At 36.5% G+C, this 23,191-nt stretch overlaps 1 protein-coding gene across 4 annotated transcripts in view; it reads right to left on the bottom strand.

Moving 5' to 3' along the window:
• The window catches only part of aopep (aminopeptidase O (putative)), a 199,960-nt gene that overhangs the window by 159,242 nt on the left and 17,527 nt on the right, over positions 1-23,191 (bottom strand). For all 4 annotated transcript variants that reach the window (XM_031890955.1, XM_018089437.2, XM_012971565.3 and 1 more), the window contains exons 3-4: positions 18,782-18,948; positions 2,534-2,687 (exon numbers count right to left, since the gene is read on the bottom strand). In XM_031890955.1, coding sequence (XP_031746815.1) covers positions 2,534-2,687; positions 18,782-18,948 — 321 coding nt within the window. The remainder of the gene's footprint in view (positions 1-2,533; positions 2,688-18,781; positions 18,949-23,191) is intronic.

The following is a 23,191-nucleotide window of genomic DNA, read 5'->3' as shown; positions in this document are numbered from 1 at the left end:
AAGGAAGTATGCTACTGATTTCTGGTGGCCCTGTACATTCAGTAATAACGTATTCTCTATTGCCAGGTTTATGCAGATGGCTGGGAGCGTTTTGCGCACATTTGACCCCATGGGACCTACAGATCCCAACTTTTGAATACAATCTGACTGGTACTTGCTGCCCAATCAATTTTTATGCCATATGAAGGTGAAGCTACATAATAGGCCGTTGTCACAATAATATGAAGTCTTCTATGAAAAACTGGAATTAGTATCTCATGTAAATTACTTCATACAACCCGATTTGTATTACCATGTAAAAACACAAGTCACTTGGGTGAGTATATCTTAAATATACATCAAAGCATCCTTAAATCTGAATGGTCCTCATCTCTGATTTGACCAACATGTGAAATTCCTGTCTGTCCAGGTATTTTGGTTACATTACATATTCCACATTTGCTGCAGAGTTGTACAAAGAACAGGGGAGGCAAAACTACTATTGCAAGTAAAAAATGCCAGCCTGCTATGGCAAATTGGTAATGAAGGCATAGGCATATCTTATAGAACATGAATTAAAATAGCAAAGTAGAGGGTTTACCAAATGATGACTACATTTTATAACTTAATTGTATCAGATGAATAACAGAGGCTTCTTCAATAGAGTGCATGCCAAAGGTTTTGGACTTTTGATTATGCTTTTACTTGCACAGAATACCACATTTCACAATATTACTATGGCATTCATACATGTCAGGAATTTTCAATTAAAAAAAAAAACAGACAGCTGTCTTGTCCTTGACAGATTGTAGTAGTCCCTAAACATCTTTATTCAATCTTGGGAAATATTCGTTTATTTCCTAATTTTTTCCGCCTCAGGTTTTCCCTGACGGATCTGTTCTTCCATCCAGATCCTAAAATGAGCTCACTCCAGCTGTGTTCAAACAGTGTGACCGAAATGACAGGTTTCATACTGCACCACTCATGGTTAATGAGTGATTCTTAATCTTGCCAGCGACAGCTGGGCCACTCTACTTTAGATCATTGCTTTTCTTTCATTACCAAGAGAAAATGATGCAGAAAGATCCAGTTGAAAAACTTTACCCTTTCACTGCCTGCTCCATTTCCATGGAGATAAAAGATTAACTACAGCTAAAAGACAAGTTGATAATAAACAGCACTTTGGAGTATAACAACATAAACATTTATGGGAAAAGATACATTTTTGTAAACGATGAAAAGAATGTAAAAAATGTTATATGAAATTACAACTGTAATATGCCATTATTTAAATATTGAAGCTATTATATTGTTCTATAGAGGGTTTCCTCTTTAAATATTCTTGTTTCTCGCCATTGGGCACTTCATCAGAGCATCATCGTCACCTAACCTGATGAAACACCCAAAATACATTTAGAGGGAGGAGCTCAAGAACCATGGAGCATTTGTATTTTGTAAACACTTACCATAAACATTTTTAATAACAATCCTATTATTTTACCAATTCACATCACTTTGCGCCAAAATATGATTTTGTTGTGGAAAAAAGGCATTTTTTTCACAATTTATTAAAAAAACATGAAAAATAAAAAATAAGCCATTTAAAACCTGTCGAGATCAGATCAATGGCAGGTGTCCCTTTTACAACTTGAAGATCTTTCTTTGCTTCTCTGGTTTTAGAGATTTTTGGGGGGGTTTTCACACTATACAAAAAAATATCTTTTAATAAATAACTGACATTTGTGGAAACTATTTTAGTCTTGGTTTCAAAAACCTCTAAACACACGAAAATGAGAATGTTGATAAATGGGGTGCAAAAAAAAAAACTTTGATTAGTAAAAGGGATACCTACCATTGAATTCTACATGATCTCGACAGCTTCTAGATGGCATATTTTTTCTTTCGGATTTGTTGCAGGTTTGCCACGTAATAAAAGTGTGTTTTGCCTAATATTTTTTTGTCAATTTCTAGGCATGTTGAATAATAAAGTCTAAACAGCTTTAAAGCACGTTTACTTCTTGCATGTTATGTACTCCTGGAGTCTTCTTGCACCCAAATTTAAAATTAAGGGGATGGTGTGTCTTTGCAGATACTTCTCATCGGTCTCATTGGTCAATGCATAGTTATATGTGCAAGTCTCTAATTCATATTAGGTAAAACAATCTGATATATCACTTAGATTGTAAGCTCCACAGGGCAAGAACCTCCTTTCTACTGTGTCTTTTAGCACAGGGTAAGTAGGGGCTCATTTATGAATTTTCAAGTTTGTGAATTTGAGTTTGTTTTTCTAAAACGAATAAATTCGCATATCGAATGGTCGCTTATTCATTAATAAGGAAAACCCGTTCAAATACCTGTTCACATGCAGGTAAATTGCCCTTTAAGATAAAATATATTATTAATACTCCAAGAGGGATCAAAAAGAATGACCCCTGATGCTGTCAGACCATTGGAGCCTAAAGATGACAGGTGCCATGTTCTACACATAGATTGTTTAATACCCTGATTATGATTTACACATAGCAGTTATCAGTAAAGTAACAAGGTCTCCAACCTGCTTCCATTATTGATGTACAGTGGTGTAGATAAATCTGATGTTTTAATATTACAACTGGAGTTTTCTTTTATTTCTTCCCAACATCCAACTGCAATGGTAAATGTTGACGCTGGCATTGGCATTGTCACATAGTAGAACCAGCTGAAGAATCCTGGTTAAAAAAAAAAGTAAATTTAAATGTTATTTAAGCTAACTGATGAAAACTGTTTGCTCATGGCTTAGCTTTTTCACAGAAAAACTCAACACAAAAATATTTCTGATAATAAAGAATACTGTTTACCATCTGTACAAAATATATACATATATCTCATTGTTTAACTAATGATAAACTGATTTCATATTTGTTAGCCTCTGATATTCAGCTTTTTGCATTAGTGTTGTCTATACCTTCAAGCTAACATTGTCTAATATGTGCTTTAATTTTAATGCCTCAAGGTGCCATAAATCATTTTACAAATAATCAATGGAATGCAGTTAGAACAGGCCCAGGCAATGAGCTAGTTGTGCCTAGATGCATTAGATGTATGACAATATCTTCAAAACTGATACAAAACAAAAGCATTTACCTTTCTGTTGTTAAAAAGCAATGGGTAGAGAGAGCATGCCAGGAGGAACTCACTACTAAAATCTAAGACAACATGCTAAGATTGGCTACAGCAATATCAAGCTTCACCAAGTGCCTTGAGGGATCGCAATGTGAAAGGCAGAAATGGGCTGAAATTTAGGTCTGCTATAAAACTGAGTGCCTCTTGACACAGAATCTATAAAAAATTTGGTACCAAACAACGAGTCACTAGATAGATTCAATCAGTTGGACCTCATGCCAAGGGGGGCCTGGCTGCATGCCACTGATACACATGAGAATGCCTTCATGGGGATAACAATTTCTGTACTGTGACCACTTAAGCTTCATTGTTCCTTAAGTAAAGCAGGTCTATCACCCAAATATGATGAGACTTTAGTTAAATAAAAACTGCTCTTAAACAGATGCCCATTGGCCAGCCACATGCAGCATAACAAACTCAAGGTGTAACAATTTTAGGAGATTTCATGTACAGACAAAGGGATGGAAAGAAACAAACTCTATACAAGACAGATTTTAAACATCTGGTAGAAATGTTCAACTATGTGGACACAAGTATGAATAACAATATTAGGAGCATGACAATTTTGTTAAAAATAGCTTAGTTTTCTTTTTTTTATAGATGTGGTTATAAAATTACAGAGCTATTATTAATCATCCATCACAGCCTGCAATGGTTTTCCTTCAATAGAAAACTTGCAGCGGCAACTACATTGTTTTTTAATAGGTTAAACTATAAAAATAAACATAGAATGTACTATAGTTTTAGGCCTGAACAATGAAAAGATATATTTTTAAAACAAACAAATAGAAATGAAATCACTGATGACTAGATAGGTTCTTACCACTGCACAGCAAGGATTTAATAAAAGAGGCTCTACACTAAATTAAAGGAGCAACACAGAACAGAAAATACATACAGAAGTGATAAGAAACCACTTTTCTATCTATAGCAAATATGCATTAAAGGGCTAGTTCATCTTAAAAATTATCATTTAATATGATGTAGACAGTGGTACTAGAATACATTTGTTATAGGTCTTTGTTTATTCCTTGTAATGCTATTTACAATTCTGGTATGCAGCTATCCAGTTGGATTTACTGTTTATCATCTTGCTGGCAGGCTCCAACTTCCCACTTATTATAAACTTAAGACTAATTTAAAATTGTCTTTGGATATAGCCATTTACCCTAAAAAGCAGTAGCAGCACTACAAATGTATTGCTTCCTTCTGTAAAAAGGACATGCAATAGGAACAGGTCTCAGTGGTCATACACACAATATTCTGCACCTAACAGGACTGAAGAGATACTCCCACCTGCTCTGCCATTGGGGAGCTTTTAAAATGGCATATTCTTTGGAAAAACAGTGGTAAAGGAAGGGTTTTCTCTGTATACGTAAGAAAGCAAGAAAATTACATTTAAAATATGTGTTCTGTATTTAAAGTGGATGCGGTCATGTTTTTGTATTTAATTATAAAAAGTTTTACATCTCCTTAAAACAGGGGTCTCAAACTAGCGGCCCGCGGTACAATATTTTGTGGCCCGCACCAACGCCTTCTCAAAAGCAATGAATGGATCGCTATTTTTATTGCGATTCAAGGGATAATGCAAGGCACGGTGGGCGGGAGCTGCTGATTGCGGAAATGATGTTATGCCATCATAACAGTTATTATGGGAAGACGTTCTGTGTGCAAAATTAGCTGCTAAGGAGCTAATTGTGCACACAGAACGTCTTCCCATAATAACTGTTATGATGGCATAACGTCATTTCCGCAATCAGCAGCTCCCGCCCGCCGTGCCTTGCATTATGCCTTGAAAGCCAATTTTTTATGAAATCCCTTATGCGGCCCAGCCTCATCCTGACTTTGCCTCCTGCGGCCCCCAGGTAAATTGAGTTTGAGCCCCCTGCCTTAAAAGTACAATTAAAGGGGACCTGTCACCTTAAGAAATCATTTTAAATTGTTTTCTATTGTGTTTGTCAAGCAAAATAAACTTTACTTACACTATATAAATTATTTTGATTTTATTTTCTTCAGCCTTGGAATTCACAAATGCAGCAAGCAGGCCGGCACCATTTTGTGGACACTGATATCAAAGCAGGCATTGTATCCTGCCAAAATCTTGTTTCTGTGCCAGTATGGGGGGACATGATGCCCATGTCCATACACTGGTTACAAAATTACATGGTGCAGAGGGAGGGGGAATGTGAGGAGAGCAACATCATCTAAAAAGTTCTGAATTGAAAGTGAAAGTAACTCTCTGCCCCACCTCTATGCCTAAGGCATAGAGGCGGGGCAGGCAATATATGATTGACATCTGAGATTTTTAAATGCTTTTATAATGGGTTTGGATGTGGTAATAAAAAAATGATATTGGGTTTCTTGTTTAATTTGAAAAGGGCTTTTATTATACAGCTTTTTATGTCTGGGTGACAGGTCCACTTTAAAATAATATTTTGTTTCAATAATAAAAACATTTAATAAAAACAAGTACTGGTGATATTAAGTGCTCATATTAAGTGCTGTTTGCCCAAGTCTTGGGAGTTGGTAGAATAAAAAGTGTGTATGAAACAGAACACCACTGCTACCATTTTCAAATGGAATTACTGTTACGGATAGGCTGGTTAAGCTACTGATGAATAGCTTTTCAGTGTGTTGTTCTACTGAACTCATTCTCAAGAGTCTGGGGTACCAAGGTTTAATGAAATTGGGATCCTAGGGCAGGTCTCTGAGTGAAGACCAAAATAACTGTCATTTGCCCGTTATCAAACTAATGGTTCTGCGCCCAAGATAAGGCATCCAAGAGGATGTACCTATCTACTCGCTACTTTATACTGGAGCTGTGAGGCACCTTATGGCTTAATTTGAGCAGTGCTTGACTAGATTTGGTATGCAACTTCTAGTTTATTAAGATGTTGATGTTATGATCTGCTCTGATAGACTTGTACTGAGGACTTATTCATAAAATATAGCTGCCACTTATTGAATTGTGTGCATTTCATATTATGCAGAAAATGCGCTGTTCTAAAGTTCTCTGTGACTTGTCTGTACTCAAGTTACAACCTCTATTTACTCAATAATTAAAGGAATAAGATCTAGATATAGAGGAAGATCTTTCTAACTTTCATGATTATATACATTATCTTGGATATTGTAGACATTTTTAGCAAGGCAGTTTTGTTCTGTTATCTAAATTGCCTTTTATCAGTGAACTCACCTGCCTCACAACTTCAGAAAACTGAAGCGATGCTTATGCCACCCCACCGCGATTTATTCTTGCAAATGGAATGGCATTTTGGGGAAAATTGTCACCCACGGTAGTAAAGATTTATCGTGGCCAACTAATCTTCCCCTTTGCCACCTCCCTAAGAAGGGTACAAGAAAATGCAAAGCAGGGAGAATAAAGGGTTGGAATCGGAATAAGCTTAAAAACAGTAGAGGACCAAAAGTTTCTGAACAAAGGGAAATATTAATGAGGATAAAAACAAGTTGGTATGGAGCAAGGCCCATAGTTTGGAGAGACAGCAAAGGCAGGCAAAAGTGTTGGAGGATGCAGGAAGAGGATTTGATGTGACTGCACATTCATAAATTGGGAGTAACTGGAGGAGAAAGGTGTTGCAAGATGTAGAATAGTGCAAAAGCTGGAATATGTAGATTGGAGCAGGAATGAAGACACATGAATATAATAATGAAAAAGGGATAGTTACAGGAAGAAACTGCCTTAGGGAGTAGTGGGCAGGCAAGCAGTACAAACATGAGTAATTTTGACAATGCAATTGTGGAAAAGGAAATTTCCAAGAAGCATTGCTAAAGCAGATATAAAATGTATCAGTCAGTTTATTCTGGTAGCAGGCAGTAAGATCACAGGGCCCTCTATGATGGCTCTCCTTGTAGCTCTCTCCTTGTTAAACTTGCCTAGATCACTTGTAAACAAATTACTTAGGACTGAATCACCCTTGAAAATGCCTTCCTAAAAAATCTAAATATATGTAATTATAGTATAGCATAGATAGATGGAGATTAATGCAGAAAAAATAGATTTAGCGATAAAAGTTCAAAATAAGCTTAAGTTTTACTGTTAAATTTACTTTCTTGCTCGCATGAACGAGTTGAACTCCTTATTTTTATTTAGTAATCATATAATTATAATAATCCATTCTTGTTTAATGGCACCCTTAAAAACACACATATGAAGCCACAGGATATAATGAGTAGACATGGTACAACTTTCAAAAACTGCAAGAGTTGAGGTCTATAGGTCCATGAGACACAGCACAAGCTTTGCAATTACACAAAACTGTCAAAAGACTGTCTTGCCTCACAAGACACGTAAGCAGACATTTTCTAAACGGCAACTTTTTTGGGACAATGTTTTTGTCGCCGAAAACCTGAAAAAGTTGTAGAAAAAAAGGGTGACTTTTCAGTTTTCTTATGCGACAAATTGTGACAATTCCAAATGTGAAAATACTCAATCTAAAACCTGTCTAAATCATGCAAAAGTCAATGCCAGATGTCCCTTTTACAACTAGAATATCTTTTTGACGGTTTCCAAAAAATTGAAAGTTCCGGTTTTCACAACTTTTCTGCAACTCTTTTTTGTTCGTGTTTTATCAGTTCAGATCTTTTGCTATATGACTGCTATTCATGGAAATGAGTTTTTTCGTGGTTTCAAACAAATAAAAATTAAAAATTCCACCCTTAATATTAACAGGAATTTGGAATGTGAATTTATTCTATTAAGAAACTGACGGTTAGTTGTTCCAGGCTTCACGGTACACTTGACATTAGTCCCTGAAAAATGGTGAACATTTATACTATATCAAATGAATAGATAATTTTGCTGTACCAAATATAAATACTGTTTATTTCATATCTGTGTTTTAGGCACATGCAGGGAATATGTAATCTGCATTTACCAAAATAAAAGAGACAGCACTAGAATTTGAATACATAACTATTTGTTCCATGAGATACATGTGTTGAATTGTACTGTTCTGTTTGAGTAGTGGATATTTTCAGCTGTGCAGTCGAACAATGATCATTGTACTTTAACTGAAATCTGGTTATTTTATTGAGAATTTGCCATAAATACATGAATGAAAAATAATCTAGGTGTAGACTAGTGTCTGGTCCTTTATGACATTTTTTTAAGCTTTCAAGATGCAGTATTTCCAGCATCCTTATTGAAATTGTTTAACAAAATGAACCACTCTGCCAATTCCTTTTAGCATATTATTGTACAGAATGTGCATCTGTGGTACAGACATAAAGAGGTTTACTGGATGGGTGGGGTCCGTGCGAACTAAAGTTGGAATGAGCTAATCTGTTTTAAGTAAATACAGTGTTTTTTCTCTCTTTATTGGAGGGTGGAAAAGGGCTTGATTTGCCTGTGGAAAATCTAAAAGTAACTTATAATTACCAAACTAAAACTGAGTCATTCCCATATAATGAATAGAAAAATCAATGCTCTTTAAAGCTGCAACACTGCCATCAGGCAACACTGACTATTTTCAAAGCTTAGAGCTGCCAACTAAACTTTATTGTCTTTTTCAACATCCTGTCAGAGTCCTCAAATGCTCCTCTGGAAGTTTGTTGGTTACAGTCCTCATAATCAGCACGCTATGGGTTTTTTTTACTTGCTATAAAAAGATTTTAAAAGGGCTCCCCTACAATTTAGGATATCTCAGGTTTGTAGTAGTTATAAAATAAAAAAGGGTATATGTTTTAAGGAATGTATGCATTTGTATGCATGAAGTAGAATTATGTAAGCAAACCAGTGTATCATAAAAAAAAATACATCTGGCATAAAAACATAGGAAAATCAATGCTCAATGCATTGACATCACAAAACAAGCAGGCTTGAATCAGTGAAGTACAGCCTTACAACTGCTGTACAATACTTTTTTTTAACTGTTAAAGGAGACAGAAAGGTAAAAACAAAGTAAGCTTTGTAAATACAGCCATAAGCACTCACAGAAATGCTGCACTGAATCTCAAAAGATTAGTTATGTCTGTTTTCCTGTGCCAGTGACATGCAGCTCTCTCCTCCCTCCTGCTCCCCCCTCCCTCAAGAATGCTAAGAACTCACCCCTCCCCCTTAGGAATGTGGATCTGAGCCAATCAGCAGGAAGCTTCCTCATAGTCTAACTAACTAAGCATGTACACTGGTCTGGGCCTCGGTGCAGGAGTGAGGCATTATAGGAACTTTCTTTACAAAGCTCAGTGTTTTTTCCTATGAGGCTTCTGATCATCTGAATGGGAGAAATGTGGGGAGACTTAATGGCACTATTGAGAGAACTGAAGGTATGCCTGTAGGTTGAGATGAACACTTTATTAGCCTTTCCTTCTTCTTTAATATTTATCTGACATACATGTTTGCATACAAAAACTTGTTTAGACTAGATTACTTTTAGTAAGGTAATTTTAGGTCATTTTCCTAGGTCCTTTTTTTTGGTTACAGGGAAATACCTAAGTTCCATAAGCTTTTACCTCCAGATTTATAATGTTTTGGTGACTACTCCTAGAGAAAGTGTTAAATATTCCCATTGTTTGAGTGAAAACCCTTATGTTCACACATCCACATTCTGGGAAGAAGTCTGCAATACAGGAACACTTCACATGTGATTCTGACTTTGATTTCAATAGGAAAAAGTTATCTCATGGTTTATTGTGAAAACTCATGGACTAGATTCAATTCAAGTAGAAAATTCCAGTTTTTCCCATAGAGTTCAACAGAGTTTTCACGTGATAAACTTTGAGATAATTTTTTCTGAATGGATTTGAATTTAATCTCATCCATGAGTTTTCATGTGAAACTTTTTCTCACTGAATTGAATCTGTCCCTTTGTCTTTTACATGTTGGGGTGCACCTGTGGCTCAGCCTACATAGGTGAGACAATACAACCCATAAAGGACAGAATAAGTCAACACAAAACTACTAAACCTTTTGTGACTGTAATTATTACTTGTTTTGCTAGTTGTCTGTTCACTAAATTGATGTAAAAATATCCTAAGTCCTGTGTGAGTGGTACCTAAACACCAGTTATTATTCGTTTTAATTTCCTTTGGCGACTGCACCCAGGCAAAGTATCCCATGTTAAACGTGAGTGCTGGCTTCCCATGATCAATATATATATATATGTATATATATATATATATATATATATATATATATATATATACACACACACACACACACTTCCCATTCATTGTATCAGTGTTTGTAGTAATGCAGAAGCTTTTAGCTATGACTATGATTGGGTGTACTATATCATTATTAATCAAGTTCCTGGGTATGAGCCACTGGCTGACTGTGTGCTGGCGCATTTTGAATTGTTAACAATAATTGAAATGTTTCCTTTTTCTGACTCAACATATTATCCTTTATTAATAATGGTTGCTGTAGTTCTGATTACTGTGTCTAAAGATAGCTTAACCTTTTTTTAGGCACTGAAGGAATCTGCAATCACAACCTCACTGGGCACAAAGTGTACTGTGCTTACAATGAATAACCACTTTACATTGCTGAAGGTGAAAATGCTTTTGTTCTTATCTAAATGAATGACCTCTTGTTCTTTGCAAATTTCTTTTGGTAAAGACTTTCCTAAATTGAGTGCTAAATGGCAGTTTACCTAGAAATTCATTTTGAATTTCATTTTCGATGTAATAACAATTATATTAGCAAATGTACGATAAGCTTCCTTTTTTTATTGTTTGTTTTTTTTTTTTAAACATTATCTTTTTGCAGTTCTAGGCTTGGAATGAACCCTGTTATTTAGTTGCTAGGACTAAAAATTGCTAAGCTACAAAATATTGGTGTGGTTGTCCCTAAAACAAATTGGAGAAAGCAGATTTTATGTGGTTAGTTTGACAATTACAATGCCCATAGAAAGTTAAAGAAAATCCAGAGATCATATCAAGTGTTTATATCTATAAACACAGACATGGGTAGGGTGTGCAAACCTGTTAGCCCAGCTTACTAGTTTTCTATGCCAACCAAATAAAAGCAATATGAATAATTTTGCCAAGTTTATTATGATGATAACAAAAAGCTTAAATTATATAAATAAAAATATATATATAAAGCTAAAGAGGTCATCCCTACAATATTTCTGTTAATTTGCTGATCATTTACATCCATGGGTACAGCACTAAAAAAAAGGCACTTTTGTGCTCTAGTGTTTCTTACAAAATATTTTTGTAGAAGTGCAAGGTCAGTTGATTTCTATATGTGTGTGTGTGCTGTAATGTGCCACACATGCTTTTTTATACGCCAATGTTTGAATGTCGCAGTAAGGAGCAAATTTAGGGGTGGTGTTTTTGGGGTTTTTTAACCACAACTAAACTCGTTTCCTCAAATGTCAAACATTTATCAAAAAATTTAAATGAAAAAACACTTGTGGGGAAAAAGTTGCAAAAAGTGTGGCTTTTTTGACTTGCCGCAGATAACCATGACTTTTTTGAATTGTGGCACAAAAACCAGCGTCAAAAATACAAAAAACTTAAAATGTTCAAAGCAAAGAAAAATTTTCCAGGGTAGGGAAGGGACATTTGCCATTGACTTCTACATGGCCACGACAGGTTTTAGGTGGAGAAGTTCGGATACTAATACTAATAATATGTAGTGGGAAAAAACACATAATAAATCTCGAAAAAGTCGCAACTTTTTTGCCGTCAAAAATCCTGACCCTATGTGCTATGCAATATGCTTGTAAAAAGGAACCAATTGCTATTTGCATGCATACTGTTTTTATTATTTTTTTGTACTCCATAAAAATTATCAATTCTCTATTTGCTGCTCTATAACTCCCATTGTTTGCTTAAGGTGTGACTTTAACTACTACACAGTATTGGTAAAATTACTAGCCTCTTAGTCGCAACATTCCCTTTGTGAAAAACAGACAATCTTTATGTAAGAACCCTTCAGAATACCACCTGGCATACCCCGATAACATGCACAGCTACATTAAAACTCACAGAAAGGATTTTCCAATATACTAAAGACCTGTTTAATTTAGGAGAGACAAATCAAGTGGACTTTAAACACCTCTTTTGAACCAGTCGCTCTCCCTGTCTAGAATCTGGACTTGGCAGTCTTCAAATGTGTGTCCTTTTTCACTCAGATGAAGGTACACGGCTAAGTCCTGCCCAGAGTAGCTGGCTCTTCTTTGCTGCGCCATATGCAGGTGTAACTGTTGTTTGGTTTCTCCCGCATATAAGTCAGAGCACTCCTCACTGCACTGTACCACATACACAATGTTAGTCTTCTTATGCTTTGGGATTGGGTCTTTTGGGTGAACTAGTTGTTGCCTCAGTGTGTTGCTGGGTTTAAAGTAGACAGGAATGCTGTGTTTATTAAAAATCCTTCCAAGTTTTCCAACACCCCAGCTACATATGGGAGGACCAAGTTCTTTCGCCTGTCCTGCTTTCCACCTTCACCGGTAGTTTTGGTGTTATTGCTTCTCTTTCTACCAGTTTTAACAAAGACCCAGTCTGGATACCCACACGTCTTAAGGACCCCTCTGAGATGTTCCAACTCTTTCACCATAGTCTGTGCTGGTGGGGATTTTGTCTGCTCTGTGACGTAGGGTTCTGAAAACCCCCAGTTTGCGATCTTGTGGATGGTGGAATAAAACAGCAGGTACTGTGGTCTATGTGGGTTGGTTTCTTGTAGACCTCGATTTCCAGCTTTCTACCCTCTCTGACTTTTACCAAGCAGTCCAAAAAAAACAGCGTTTTATCTTGCACACCTTCCCGGGTAAACTTGATGTTGTGGTCCACTGTGTTGATGTGCTTAGTGAAAGTCTGTATCTCTTGTGTGTGTATTTTAACCCAGGTGTCATACCTGTGTTGGAACCAATGACAGGGAGGTATTCCTTTGAAGCTATTCAAGACCTTTCTTTCCACTTACTCTATGTACAGGTTGTCTCCACTATATGCAATGTAAGAAAGAAGATTAAACTCATGGTACTGTAACCAATCTCTGTGGATGTGAGAAAAGTGGATAAAGGATTGCTGAAATTGGTGAAAAACCTGCAACAGCATCATCATTTATTTATATAGCAAGATAAAGTTATACATTTTTACATTCATTTAAACCAAACAGGGTTCTTGCAATAATTTTACAATAAAAGGTTACAGAATAAAAAGGATCAGAGGGTTCTGCTCTGCTCAAGAGCTTACAATCTAGACCTGACCTTCAAGCAAAACATCACTTTGTTTATAGGAAAAAATTAATATAGCTAATATCTTGGAGTTGCTTTGTGCCCCTGAATTGGGATTGGAGTTTGTGCATGGCATCATGGAATCAAGAGCTTACTAAAACATTTAAAAGGACAATACTGAAGCAAAAAGCTGGGTCACCATTACAGAAACCCACTATTAATGCTAGGAAGTCAATATATTCTATTTTCTTTTATTGAAGATCTCAAAGATATGTTAAATTCAGAGTGGCATTAGAAACGTCAACCTTATTTAACAAAGAATTGTAGTAATTTAGAGTAACATTTGAGTTATTTGAAGAAAGGGCAACAATGCCAACATTTCTGGCCACAATTTTATAGGCTTCAGCAACTATTCTTCCTGCTAATAAATGAAGTTTGTTATTTAGACACAGAATGTCACGCCCTATAGACCACGCCACTGTATTGTTCTGCAGAATATACAGGAATATTTTACATAAGCAATAATGATATTAATAATAACAATGCTAATGTGCCATTCCTGGGACTTGATCAACCGCATCAGGAACTTGACAGAAACCACAGGCTGCTGCTTAGTCTGGACTGGCTTAAACCTTCTGATTCATTGTGATGACAAACAAGCTTCAAATCACAAGATTCCTACAAAATGACTCACACAGAATTAGTTCCACACTTATTAGAGCTGTCATTATTGTCTGCCTTATATGGCTTACCATTCGCCTAGGTTTGCATCTTTCCGTTATGCTTCAAAGTCTTGTTTATTTTCTGATAACCGATTCATTTAAATAGCCTGTTGGTTGCACTTCATGTAAAGTATATATTTAGCTGTAATTAAATGAAGCTTACAATAAAAGCACACACAATTGTTAAATTACAATTTCAGCATCCTCTCAGGGGACTCTAGAATCTGTTCTCCAACAACAGCCAGAAAGATCCATGTTGCCATATTGCTGTATTTTCCCAAGAAAAAGAACCTGGATTCCATACAAAACATTATTTAGAGGTTGTCCATCAACACAGAGTTACCCAAAAGCAAAATACAGAAGGTTAGAACATTGGGAGCATAAAACATTATCAATTCAGCCCTTCTGTATCACTGGGGTGTGTGTAAGTCTAAGGGCAATGGACATTTGCTGGTCACCTGTTTGAAAGCAAAAATCTTATTGGTTGTTATGGGTTACTGCACCTGCACTAAATTAATTAATTGAGGTTAACCTTACACTTTGGAACCCCCAGTAAATTAGGGTTTCCATGTCCTAACTACTACAGAATTTACAGTAGAAAGGAAAAAGAAGTGTGCAAGTCTTAGGGCAATGGGCATAAAGTATAGACAGTGAAGATGGCAGCACTGCTTCAATTATTTTATAAAAAGGAGGACCAGCCTGGGGCATAAAAAAACCTATTTAATAAAAGCTGTAGTTTCCTACAGGTCTAATCACCAATAGCAGGTAGCATTTACTGGTCACCTGTTTAAAAGCAAACATCTTATTGGTTGTTATAGGTTACTGGACCTGGGCTAAAATAATTCATTGTGGTTCACCTTACCCTTTGGAACCCCCAGTAAATTGGGGTTTTCATGTCCTAACTATTACAGAATTTACACAGGAAAGTAAAATAGAAGATAATTAAGTAACAAAATAAATGGAAAACATACCCCTGGTTAAAAAAAACAGCAAAGCAAAAGTGCACTATATGAAATCATCTTTGAAGTATTTAAAATATGGACATTTTCAATAACAGATTTTTTTTCCGCAACCACAATCCTTAGTTGCTACTGACATTTCTCCACTGCTTAAAATTAAGTACAGAATTCAGTCAGATATATAAAATTATATTAAAAATCATGTGTATGTGCTGTAACTCTTTCCTGCCAAATTTACTCCCAGCAGGCAAGCAGTAACAAGATTCACACAGCAGAGAGACGCAGTAGTAGAAAGTAAGTTGGCTCAAAAGCTTAAAAAATAATAGATTAGAAATTTGTGGCTTTTTTTGTTGTTAGGAATTTTAAGCAGAAAATATATTTTTTAAAAAAAATGAATATTTCTGGATAATCAGGGTTTACTGAAGCAGAACACAATTATGTGTTATACATTAAGCACCTCAAAACTATAGACTTTCATTGGCATGACGCTGTGCAGGATGGCGTTTGACATGTTGTTTTTATGATTCAACATTTTAGGCAACAGTCCAAGCTTGCCGTGTTTATTATACGTGTTACATTTTAGGTTGGTGTGGGCTATTTATCTCTACAGATAGTGGTTTTTAAGGCAAAAATACATAGATATATTCCAATATACATATAAAATAAGGCAATACCTATAAAACACAACCAAAACAGTTTTCTATTAAAACTAGAAAAGAGTAGAAATATTTTTGCAAGTTTCTTACCTGTATGTGGTAAACTACAAATTAACTTGTGGAAAAAAGTTTTAAAAAAACAAATAGTTGTCAAATCAGGCCCTATGAAGTAGCTTCCTCACAAATGTTTTTAAAGAGCACAGATGGCCCATTTTTTCTGGCCAGTCATTGCACTTACTACATGCAGACAATATGTGATACCTAAGAAGCACTGCTGGCGAGGTATGAATGGTATGTCTGCATCAGAGGCAAAAAACTTAAAGCGTGCACAATGCTATTCTGATGTAGGTACAACGTAACAGCCCCCCAGCCCCCGTAAAGTGCACTAAACAGCCAGAAAATGTGAGAGGATGCAAGCTCATTTTAAAAACTCTTGTGGGAAGCAGCCTTAGCTCTCCAGGAGTGTGATTTACAATGTGTGGCTTTCTAGAGGGTGCTGGGTATTGCAGCTCACTGAATTTACTGGAAAACTGCTCCTTGGAGATTGTTTTTCTGAGCTATTCAGACATCCATTAATATCCAGTCAATGTAGCTATTCAGTTGTTTGTTCAGAGTAAGCATTTACAGTCATACTGATCAGTATCAAAAGCATATGTAGTTGCAAAAGGATATGTTAAGTCTATTTCACTGGGGGGGGAGCAAAATTTACTTTTTGTAAAGTTTTTACCTCAGGCTGGTACGCCTATTATGTGAGAACTGCACCAGCCTGTGTAGCACTGCGCTGGGAATCTCTTTACAGTTGTTTCTTATTGATTGGCGTTTGGGTTCTGCACATGTCCAGTAGAGTAAATCTCAACAGGTATACTTTACTGAAATCCAGCTTTCTGGGTTCAATACTGACTTTCCAAATACCTTGGTAATTTTCTTAAGTGTCATGTACACACTCAAGGCACCAAGTTCCAGGGCAGCAATGCAACGCCAAAACATCAGCAAACATTTTCAGTGTTTACTTGTAGGTTGTGTACTTTTCTATGAAGATATATAGTGTTTTATCAAAAATTTCTTATTTCAAGTGACAAAAAAAGCTGAAAGTGAGTCATAGAATCCCTCCAGGAGCCCTGCTCATTTTATTCCACAACAAGTTGTGCTCATATGTGTTTGCAATGTTTGTCTGTGCTTTTCTACTCTCTGCCCTGGTGGCTCTGGCTTTGAAACAATATAATACAAGCCAACAGACTGACAGACTTGCTGGAGGAGACTGGCTATTGAACATTGTTTAAAAAGTTATAACCAGGAATTAAACAAATTATGCTTTTATTTACAAATAACTGTTAAAGGACATGTAAAGCCTACATTTGCCTACAATGTATATCAGTTGGGCACGTCTCCCCCACCCAAATGGCATTATTTTTACTGCATATATCCCCCCCCCCCCCCCCCCGCTTGCCAGCACCATCACATTTTCCTAAAGCAAATAACAGCTTTCACTTGGTGGCCATTTTCCCTGATACATAATCAGATACATTTAAATCTACAAACAGCCTACACACATACACACACACAAAGGCCCTAATTCAGCATACATTTCATCAAGAATACAGACTCACACAGGCACAACTGTCTCTGATAAAAGTTCTGCTTTGTTTGAGCACTGTAATGGTATGGCTGAGCTCAGGAGAAAAAAATTGAAGCAGACAGCTAGAGCTGAGTTTCTATGGGAACCAGCAGTGCCATCTCTTTACTGGCTGCTAGACTGGGGGGCGTGTTTATTAATCTGAGCTTAGAACAACTGAGCATGCCCACAAGCCAACAGCCAAAGCAAATTCCTGAGGGAGGGGCCGAGTGGGTTACAGGAGGAGAAGGAAATCTAAGTGATAAAGGGGACACTGCAGCCTTACTATTAACCTCTGGACAACCAGTGTGGCAGGTATGGAAAGGTTTCAAAGAGGCTGTTGACTGATTACATTTTTGTGTGTGGGGTTTACATGTCCTTTAAAGCACTAAGAATTTTTAATAAATCCATATTGGGAAGTTGCTTAGAATTATCTTTTTCTATAAATAGGCAAAAAATTATTTATCTGTAAAAAGCCTAATGACCATGTAGAAGAGTATTTTTAATGTTGAAAGCTGTAGTTTCACATGCCATTTCCTGCTTACTTATGCAGGTATTGAAATTTTTTAAAGAGCTAAACAACAATTACTATAAAACAATTAATGCTGCTTTGGTGATTTCCAAATGGGATTCATGGCATCTCCAATTAACAATGACCTATTTAATAATTTAAGCATGCATTGATCAGAACCACCAGCGACTGGCAGCTTCAAGAATTTTAAGCATATTTAAATAATTTAAATGTGCTTTAATGATTAAAATTCAGATCCCTTTTAAGTTATAATGGTTCTAATGAGGCTGAGTGCTGTTGGTCTGTATTTATAAACATATCGAAACATGAATTATACATTTATGCTCTATTTTTTACAACTTCAAAATAAATATTTCTATAGCAAAGCAAATAACCAGGCTATATCAATTCACACAAATGTGTTTCAGTACATTTGCTATTTTTCTCGTACATTTATATTATGTTTTTTAGATGTTGAACTGATAGCTTACTCTTCTTACAAACAGTTGGGAAGGTTAGCTTCTTGTCTGATTTAAGGTGGCCATACACATTAAGATCCGCTCGGGTGGGAGATATTGGGTGAAATCAAGCTAATTCGGTCGTTTAGCCCTGGGGCCAAACGATCAAATAAGAATGGTAATAGGCACAGTCGGTTCAGGGACCGCATCAATGAGCCAATGCGGCCCCCGATCCAACTAAATTTTTTAACCTGCCCAATCGATATCTGTCAGTCAGGCAGGCCCATTGTTAGTGCCCCTACACGAGCCGATAAGCTGCCGAATCGGTCTAAGGGACCGATAATGGCAGCTAGATTCGGCCCGTGTACAGCTACCTTAAAACATACAAACATATCAACATAGCACAGAACTTCAGCAACAGTACCCTTTCATGCCAATAAATCTTTGTTCTTTACTCAACAACCTTGCAATACTGTGCCTTAAACTTGTGCTGTTGTCACATCTCATCAAAGAATGACTGCTCTCATAAGGAGACTTGCAAAAACCATAGTTAAAACTGCATTTCTAGAGAGATGCTTACCTTCGCAGGATGAATAGGGAGTAGCACAATTTTCACCACTCATTAAAACTACAAATTCGCAGGCAGCTTGAATAGTTGCATGCCAAGTGGACATTGCAACAGGTGGCTCTTGACATGGAAAGAGTGCCCTGTTGTTAATAGGAGATCCAATGGTGTATACACAGTGCCTATTGTGGAAAAAGATCATGTTAGTACCAAAATGAACTAAAAAGAGACAGAAGATTTATTATATTTATCTGTCCATATATTATTACTAATTCAATTTGACTGAACCAAACCTTGTTCCACAAAATGTAGTTACTGTGGAGTTTCCCTTTTTACTATATATTACAGATCAATGATATTTCTTTATTATTAACTAATTACAGCACTTTACAAAGTTGACCCACCTTTTTCATTTTTTTCCTACTTCATTTTTATTGACCTGCTAGTACTGGTATTGGTAGAAATACTAGTGAGATTTATTAGTCAACCGAACTAGATGATGGCAAAAAACTTTTTACAATTTGTATTATATAAATATACATTAGTCAGTTAGGTAAAAAAAAAGTTGTATAGAATCACATATAAAAAAATTAATATTATTCCAGGAACAGAGCTTCCACTGTTGACTACTGGTATGAACTCTTCTGAAAGTATGCATTATGATTAACGTTAAGGCCGTCTGTTACCCTTGCTCCTGATTCAATTTTCATTTTATACCTACTACATGCAGATCTTGAGGTCCACAATGTGAAGTTAGATGCACATGGGCCAAAAAAAGGTGCCAAATCAGCCTTTCAACATCTAACTGGGCAATGTATGGTGTTCCCTGAACCATCTGCCTATCTGGCCCAAAACTGGCCAGATATCTATTGGGCAGGTTTGAAAAACAAGCCAGAAAAGGACTGTACTCCCTATACGATCCAACTGTTGGCCTGGGTGGGGGGGTTGGTGCTCCCTTTGCCTTGAAGATGTATTGTATATATATTGGTGCACCTAAAAAAGGATCACCGGATATAACACATTTTGTGCACTTCACAATAAAACAATGATTGGATTAATTATGTGTTTTTCCAAAGTGAGATTTGTGGCCTTCTTTATTGTACTAGACTTCCACAGGAATGACAACTGGTGTTTTTTTCAAGTACACTGTGATCACTCCTTCTTTAATAGCACACTCACATTCTCTACTATATTACAAAGTCTCCAATGCTAGCTGCAGTCGAGAATTATACCAGCAAAGTGTTGTGACTTGTTCAGGGGGCCACCCAACTACTACTATTCCCCCTGCTTCTCTGTCATATACAGCACTACAAATGTCATTTACTTCTCCCACTGCCTCACTTGTAGTGCCCATAAGTTCTCAAGTGAAACCTGAACACTATTTTCCTAACTAGCATGCAATCACTGGGGTCTTACCCCAAAAGTAACCCCTAGCAACCACCACTGAACTGCCTCTGTACCTGGGCTGGCCTCAAGGGCCTGTCTTGCCATTAGTTGTTCTTGGGACAAAGAGGAAGTTCCTACTTCTCCATAATGTTTCCCTAAACTGGGCCTTCCTGACTCTAGGAAGATTCCAGTTAATGCCGCTAGAGGGCCATCTGCTGGAAAAACATTAGCTATTTACATTTAAAATATATTTTGCCTCTTTACAACCAAACAGATCTGATTTTGATACTGGGCAGCCCCTGACAATAACCAACTAGTTGCAAAAGGGCTATTTTCCTATGCAAAAAGTATTCTGTAATCAGAATCCTACTTCTTGATGGGCTTCCCCAAGCCCTGTGAGAAGTGGCACAGCCACCTTATGCCATCAAAGTAATTTATATATTCAAGCATAAAGGTAAGACTTTAGTTATCCTTTAATTGTGCTCTTAGGTTCAGTAGTTATGGTGAGTTCTAGGATTCTAAAACAAAATACATATACTTAATGGATCCTGTTGAAAATGCAGTGACACTTTCATGTTTTGCTGTTCCACATTACCAGCACTGCACTTCATGAGTTATGTCCCTTTGCATAGTCTATTCAGCTGCAAATTTATGGCAACACTCTAATTAGCTCTTGGCAAACTGACCAATATGGATTTTCAAATCAGAATTGCAGAAAATAACAGCAGTGTCCTTAATGTAACATGATGGTTTAAATATGTAAAAGAAAGGCAAACCACTGAAAATATAAACACAGAAAACAAGGTGCACATGACGAGGCATCTAACTGGATGTGTGGTAAAACAGACAAAAAGAAAATATACCCTTTTTATAACATAACATATAACCTACTTTGATGTATACAAATCTTTAGTAAAATGCCTGGTCGTTGGTTATCATGTAATGTATTCTTATGCATAAATGTTTTCCATTCATATTCAGCATACAAGTTTTATGAGAGAAGACAGGAAAATATAGAATGTACATAAATTGCAGTATTTTATTTATATGTTTGGACCACAAATACTTTGGTATACTTTGTTTGTTCACCTTTAAATTAACTTTTAGTATGATGTAGAGCAACAATTCCCAACCAGTGACTCACAAGCAACATGTTGCTCACCAACCCCTTGTATGTTGCTCCCAGTGGTCCCAAAGAAGGTTCTTATTTTTGAATTTCTGGCTTGCAGGCAAGTTTTAGTTGCATAAAAACCAGTAGCACTGCCAAATAGAGCCTCCTTTAGGCTGCCAGTCCATAAATGGGCTACCAAAGAGTCAATCCTAGACTTTTTCCATTTGAATGTAGCTTACAAGTAAAAAAAGGTTGGGGATCCCTGATGTAGAGAGTGGTATTCTGAGACAATCTACAATTGGTCTTCATTTTTTATTTGTGGCATTAAAATTATTTAACTTTTATGTTCAGCAGCTTTTCAGTTTGGCATTTTTTAACTCCAAACTACCCTTGCAACCAGGCAGTGGTTTGAATGAGAGATTGTAAAATGAATAGAAGAGCCCAAATATAACAAAAATTAATAAAAAAATTAACATTATTGCTCCACAGAGCAATGGTTTTTTTGCTGATAGGGTCAGTGACGCCCATTTAAAAGTTGAAAAGAGTCAGAAGAAGGAAAATAATTTAAAAACTATAAAAGATAAAAAATTAAGGCCAGATAAAAAGTTGCTTATAACTAGGACATTCTATAATGTACTAAAAGTTAACATAAAGGTGAACTACACCATTAAAAAATAAAACTACTCAAAACATTAAACATTTAATTCTTCATACATCAGTCAATTGTCTTCCCCTGACAGCTTCTGTTTCCCATTGTTCATCAGGTTACAGCAGTGATCCCCAAATGGTGGCTTGTGAGTAACATGTTGCGAACCACCTCCTTTGATGTTGCTCCCAGTGGCCTCAAAGTAGGTGCCCATTTTTACATTTCTGGCTTGGGGACAAGTTTTGGAAGCACAAAGACCCATTTTTGCCCCAATCAGAACCTACTGTAGGCCAGCAGGCACATGGGGCTACCATATAGCCAATCACAGGCCTTGTCGTCCCCAGTAATTTTTCATGCTTGTGTGGCTCACCCACACTTTTTATAACTGACTGTGGCTCATAGGTTGGGGATCCCTGGATTAGAGTATAGCAGTCATTTGCCTAGCCTTTTCACTTTTACCTGAATGGTGGGTCTTCCCTGCTTGCTCATCCACCAACCTGTTTTGCTTTTTTTGTGGAAGCAGAGATCCCACAACATGTCATAAGTCATCAAGAAGAAAGCTGGGAATCGGCATATCAACGGTTGTGTTATTTGCAATTGTTATTCTATGTAAAAGAAGCCACTTAAACTGGAAATCAATGACTGCCCCTTGCTTACCTTCTGAAAAAAACTAGTTAATGATGTGCTACCTAAACCAACATTGGTCTACATTTCCAGAGGCTGTCCAGCCAAGTTCAATGCAGTGTGGGACACTTGGTTTAACGAACAATTTGGATAAACTTCCCAGGCTCGCTTAAACTTTGTATACCTTCTTTCCTTTCCTTCTTTCTGAACTGTTGCTGTTAAAATGTTAAAACCTTAAATAAAAACTCCATAGCCTGATGGACAATGGGTAATAGATGCTGGTAATTACTGTGAGTAGAACTATTTTTTAAGTATTGTCTAAACATATAAATAAAATATTGCACTTTATACATCCCATATTTCTTCTCTCAAAAAACTGTCAAGAAAGGAAAACTTTGGCTAGACTTATAGGTGTATGGTATAAAGTTCTCTATTGATGGCTAAGAAGCAGAAATTGAAATTTTTCTTTTTTATTTTGTTTTATTTTGCCATGATACAAAACAATGTACAGAAACCATACACAGTGTATGTTATTTCAGGTGGCGGTTTGGACATCCCATTGGCAGACTGGACACAGTAGATAAACAATGCTACCTATATCATTAATGGCAGGACAGACAGCTTACACATCTAGACAGATAACTTACATAGCATACCA

Source organism: Xenopus tropicalis, chromosome 1, assembly GCF_000004195.4.
Source record: "Xenopus tropicalis strain Nigerian chromosome 1, UCB_Xtro_10.0, whole genome shotgun sequence".
Lineage (NCBI taxonomy): Eukaryota > Metazoa > Chordata > Amphibia > Anura > Pipidae > Xenopus > Xenopus tropicalis.
Note: the sequence above shows the minus strand (reverse complement) of the source record. Positions and strands in the feature narration are given on the sequence as shown.